Source organism: Verticillium alfalfae, genomic scaffold (assembly GCF_000150825.1).
Source record: "Verticillium alfalfae VaMs.102 supercont1.7 genomic scaffold, whole genome shotgun sequence".
NCBI classification, from domain to species: Eukaryota; Fungi; Ascomycota; class Sordariomycetes; order Glomerellales; family Plectosphaerellaceae; genus Verticillium; species Verticillium alfalfae.
Genome location: NW_003315032.1, coordinates 1,519,024 through 1,524,116, shown reverse-complemented (window position 1 = coordinate 1,524,116; position 5,093 = coordinate 1,519,024). Strand labels below are relative to the sequence as shown.

Here is a 5,093-nt window from a genome sequence, read left to right as displayed (position 1 = left end):
CGATGTTCATTATGTCAAGGAGGGCGATGTGCTTGTCCCTGCCAGCCAGACGCCGTTTGCGCAGGACGCCACCTTTGGGTACCAAAACTCGAATTTGCGGCAGTACATCCTCGAGAAGTGCGGCTCCCGCTTTAATGAGTCGTCTTTTCTCTCCATAACCATCGACGACATTCGCGTTGGCGGACCGCAAGGCGTCAAGGCGAAGCTTTTATCGCGACCGGCCGGTTCGGATGGAGTTGTCATCGTCAATGCTGCTGCCGAATCCGACATGGACGTGTTCGTTTCTGGGTTGCTCGCCGCAGAGAAAGAGGGCAGACGCTACCTGTATCGTACCGCTGCGGCGTTTGTATCGTCGAGGCTCGGCATCAAGGGCATTCCGCCCCTGCGTATGGCTGACGTCCAGCCTCCGACGGCGAGCGGGTCTGCATCCTCCCACGCTGGCGGTCTCATTCTTGCTGGATCCTACGTTCCAAAGACGACAGCCCAGTTGAAAGTCTTGCGGGAGAGGCGCCAGGACAAGCTCGCCGTCGTTGAGCTCGAAGTTGCGGACCTCATCAAGTCTGCCGAGTCGGAGCGCGCCATCGTCGACAAGGCGGCAGCAGAGGCCAACGACCAGATCTCCGCTGGAAAGGATATTCTTGTCATGACATCCCGGACGCTCGTCAAGACATCGGATGCCATCAGCTCGCTAGAGATCGGGTCGAAGGTGGCCTCGGCACTGGTAAGGCTCCTCGAGCAGATTCGAGTACGGCCGCGCTATGTCATCGCCAAGGGCGGCATCACCTCTTCGGACGCGGTGACCAAAGGCTTGAAGATGCTAAGAGCGCGGATCATGGGCCAAGCAGCTCCCGGTGTTGCCACTATGGCGTTGTGACGAGTAACCAGTCGACACCGGGCGTCCCTTTACTTGTATTCCCAGCACTGTGGAGCGAGAGCACTCTGGCTGAGATTGTCGAGTCCTGGGCAGCATGAATCTGATGGTTCATGATGGAAATTCGATGCCTAATGAGGACTACCGAAGCCTTGTCTCGTCGGAAGAGAGGCAGGTGAGGAAGGAAGGGTAGGGATACACATCAGATCATGACTAAGGGGTGGTACGACCTGGGAAACAGGAGGGCGGCACTGAGTCTGGAGATTACTCTCGGAGTATGGAATTGCATTTGTCATAGCGCTTTTCAACTTCCTTGATTGATCTGGTTCGAGTTTTCGTCCGCCAGCGTAGAAACGTTTCTTTTTGGACACTTCTTGATTGCTTACTTGCTGGGTGTGGTAGTGTCACCCTGAACTACTTACTGGATATGCGAGGGCAAGTGGATCAATGGATTCTAAAAGGAAGAATGAACTATGATTATTATTATTGTTTTATTGTCCCAAACGATTGCGGTGGAGTAGTAGCCGGCGACATCCAACTTTTACTCTATCTAGCCGCGGTAGAAGCAATCACACCGTTTTAACTCCAATAAGACTGATGATAGTCGCCGAGTGCACTCATGTGCAGATAGCCGTCTATTAATTGTCAGCTTTGAGGGCAATGACTACGCGATATGATCCAGGAGATCTCATACCAGCTCGACGGTAGAACTGTTCCCGGAAGACCAGGTAGATGACCTTCGGGAAGCATCCGACTCGGAGCCCGTGACCGAGGGCTTGCGCTTGTTGGCATTGGCCATGCCTACGATCCTGGACACAGAAACAGACAGTCTACAAGGTCCTGGGGTCGCGTGGGATGACGTGACCCTGGCCATGGTCGAAAAGCTCAGCCTTGTCCTCGTTGCACATGTCGTACAAGGTAACAGACCCATCAATGTAAGGGTCGTTGCAGCCGACGACGTGGCATGTTGGAATGTCGATAGCATCCTCGGCCTCCGCATCAGACAGCATCGAGATGCTGCCGTCCTTGAGGGAGATGGCAGGACACCCAGCAAAGAAGATGGCGCACTACGTTGTGGGGTGTGAATCAGCCACATGTCGCAGTGGGCATCAGGCAGGGGAGAGAGCGTGGACTGGTGGTGGCTTACGTTGATCCTCCTGGGAATTCCTTCTTCCTCCCACCTGCGTCGTTCTTCTAGAATCGCGGTCGCGGCTATCGTCGCTCCTTCCGAGTAGCCAAGGATACCCTGTGTACCAGAGGTCAGCCAGGTCGCTCACAGCATGCTTCTGTCTCAGATCGTTTGGGGCGCTGGAACTTACGTCGATCTCTGGGTCGTCGTCAATGGCCTTGAGCACCGCGTCGATCGTCTCCTGGAGGCAGGCCTTCTGGTGCAGAAAGTTTTCCTCGCTTCCAAAGAGCAGGCGCATGTTCTCCTCGGTCGATGCCCCGTCGGGGCACTGCCTCCACTTGGTGAAGAGGTCGTCGTACGCGCGGATGCCATTGAACGGCATGAACCTGTACAAAGGTTTCTCACCAAAGTAGTGTTCAAATTCGGCCGGGGGCTCGACCTCGTGAAGTCCCGAAATCCATTCAAACTCGAGGTCGGAGTCCTCCTGAGTCTTCTGAACGAATGGCGCGAGTTGAATCTTGAATTTCTATACCGGAGACTCAGTAATTTGGCACGACGGAGAGGCGGAGTGGGGGAGGCCGTACCTTGGCGCTTCCAAAGGTACCGTGCAGGCAGAGGAACTTCATCTTGAATAACGTGTGACGATGTCGTGACTAGAATGCGGTTTGAAGGGCCAGGCTGTTCTGTGAAGACTTTGTGTGCGCAGCAGCGACCTTAAATGCTATCTCGCGTTGTGCTATTTCCTCCCCCCCCCCATCCCACTTTCCACATATTTTGTGTAGCCTTATTCCTGAACACGGCTGTCTCAGCTGCACAATAACCTGCCGTGCTGTTGTCTCACTGAACTGCCGGTAGTCAGGCGCGCTACCTGGCCCGGGCGCCTTGTCTCACTCATAGAAGGCTTCGAAAGAACGTTTCCATCAACTGTCAGGGGTTGAGGTGATGAGGCTCTGACACAATGTCTCATACGGACTCATCGTTAAAGCTTCTTCATCGAACCGAAAATCACGCCGAGATATGGGATGGGCCCTTCCGTTCAGCTCAGGCGTTGTGCGTCAAGCGAAAGCAGGACGTCGATCGGTGAATCGACTCTGCTTCCGGATTACAGGCCGCGAGGAAGACCGATGTCGTGCAATGTGCCTGGTCTTGGCCGATTGCGTCCACAACATGGACATTCTACATTTGTCATGCTGAGAAGGCCATGCAAACAAGATGGATCGTATGTCGATCAAAAACTATAAGTTAGCAACGCGGGTTTCTCATGGCAACAGTCTTGGATTAAGCATCTCATCAGCTCACTCGATTTTGCATCGTTCTTTCTCGTTTATCGCACTGTCGTTACTTTTACTATCTTACTATCATTTTCGCAATGGCGCCTACTCTGATGCCCGTGGCCATTATTGGCATGTCGTGCCGGCTGCCCGGTGAAGTCTCGACACTCGATGACTTCTGGACGCTCATGTGCAGAGCTCGCAGCGGTTGGGGCGAAATCCCCAAGGATCGCTTCAACAAGGAAGCATACTGGCACCCGAACCCCGAGAAGAGGGGCTGCTTCAACAGCATAGGCGGCTACTTTCTCAAAGAGGACATCGCCAAGTTCGATGCACCTTTCTTCAACATTACCAACAATGAAGCTAGTGCCATGGGTACGTTTTGCGAACCATTAACAGCCCTTTATGGCTGGCCCTCACTACGACTTGACTGACAGATATCAACAGACCCTCAGCAGCGACAACTGCTTGAGTGCACCTATGAAGCACTAGAGCATGCTGGCATTCCCAAGGAGAGCATTGCCGGGACCAACATGGGCGTGTTTGTTGGCGCGTCCCCCCCCGACTATGGTCTTGGGTCTCTCACAGACCTCGACACTGTGCCCATGTCCGATGCCACTGGTAATCACCAAGGCGTCCAGGCGGGCCGCATCTCCCACTACTTCGACCTGCGTGGTCCTTGTTTTGCCATTGATACAGCATGCTCTTCAAGCTTGCATGCCCTGCACCAGGCAGTGCAGAGCATTCGCTCAGGGGAGACTAAGCAAGCCCTTGTTGCGTCGTCGCACCTCAACATCCAGCCGGCCAATGTTGTGTCCCTGTCGACCAACCGGTAAGTCGGAGCTTAACCAAACGAGCAACGACAGGTCTCTGACATCTTCTCCAGCTTGCTCTCCGAAAAGGGAGCCACGTTTGCCTTTGACCACCGCGCCAAGTCTGGATTCGCGCGTGGAGAAGGCACTGGCTGCGTTATCCTGAAGCCTCTTGACCAGGCTCTGAAAGACGGCGACAAGGTTTGGTCCGTCGTCGTCAACACGGGCGTCAACCAAGACGGCAAGACAGTCGGTAAGTGTGCCTCATATCAATGCAACATGGAAATGTAATTGACAGTGTCTGATAGGCATGACAACTCCTTCTGCCGATGCTCAAGAACAGTTGATCCGTGAGGTTTATGCCAAGGCCGGCATCAACCCGAGAGACACCGGCTTTGTTGAGGCACACGGTACCGGCACCAAGGTCGGAGATCCTATCGAAGCCACGGTTCTCCACCGAGTCTTCAACGAAGACAGAACTCCCCGCCATCCTCTTTACATCGGCTCTGTCAAGTCTAACATCGGACATCTTGAGCCGGCAAGCGGCCTCGTCGCAGTCATTAAGGCGTCCCTGATGCTTCAAAAGGGTTTCATCCTGCCCAACGTCAACTATCGCCAGGCGAACGAGAGCATCCCCTTCGCCGAATGGAACATGAAGGTCCCCGTATCTCTGCGTCCATGGCCCAAGGGCAAGCGCTTCGTCAGCGTTAACAACTTTGGATTCGGTGGCTCGAACGCGCACTGCGTGCTCGAGAAGGCGCCTCCGACGCTCGCCAGAGGCTACAACGAGTCCAACATCGGACCTCGCCTCGTCGTCTTGTCCGGCAACGACAAGGACGCCGTGGGCCGTCTCAAGGCTATAGTGGGCGTCTGGCTCGAGAAGCATCCCGATCTTTTCGACAGAGAGCTCCTCCGCGACCTGGCATACACACTCGCCCATCGCCGCTCCCAGCTTTCCTGGCGCACGGCCGTGGTTGGGTCCTCGGCCAGCGATCTGACCCGTGCCCTGA

General features: G+C 54.9%; 3 protein-coding genes across 3 annotated transcripts in view; 2 read left to right on the top strand and 1 right to left on the bottom strand.

The window, feature by feature from the left end:
- Positions 1-268: 268 nt before the first annotated feature.
- Positions 269-874, top strand: VDBG_06314 (ketose-bisphosphate aldolase class-II family protein; the record flags this gene model as incomplete). The annotated part of the gene is made up of 1 exon (XM_003003825.1): positions 269-874. One exon carries the CDS (start codon positions 269-271, stop codon positions 872-874), a length of 606 nt encoding a protein of 201 aa, XP_003003871.1.
- An 827-nt stretch (positions 875-1,701) lies between these two features.
- On the bottom strand, positions 1,702-2,626 carry VDBG_06313 (conserved hypothetical protein; the record flags this gene model as incomplete). The annotated part of the gene is made up of 4 exons (XM_003003824.1): positions 1,702-1,938; positions 2,019-2,117; positions 2,191-2,526; positions 2,585-2,626. 4 exons carry the CDS (start codon positions 2,624-2,626, stop codon positions 1,702-1,704), a joined length of 714 nt encoding a protein of 237 aa, XP_003003870.1.
- A 743-nt stretch (positions 2,627-3,369) lies between these two features.
- Positions 3,370-5,093, top strand: part of VDBG_06312 (mycocerosic acid synthase) — a gene marked incomplete at both ends in the record, with an annotated part of 6,797 nt that continues 5,073 nt past the window's right edge. Inside the window, 4 exons of the mRNA XM_003003823.1 lie at positions 3,370-3,646; positions 3,719-4,103; positions 4,158-4,336; positions 4,392-5,056. Coding sequence (XP_003003869.1) covers positions 3,370-3,646; positions 3,719-4,103; positions 4,158-4,336; positions 4,392-5,056 — 1,506 coding nt within the window. The remainder of the gene's footprint in view (positions 3,647-3,718; positions 4,104-4,157; positions 4,337-4,391; positions 5,057-5,093) is intronic.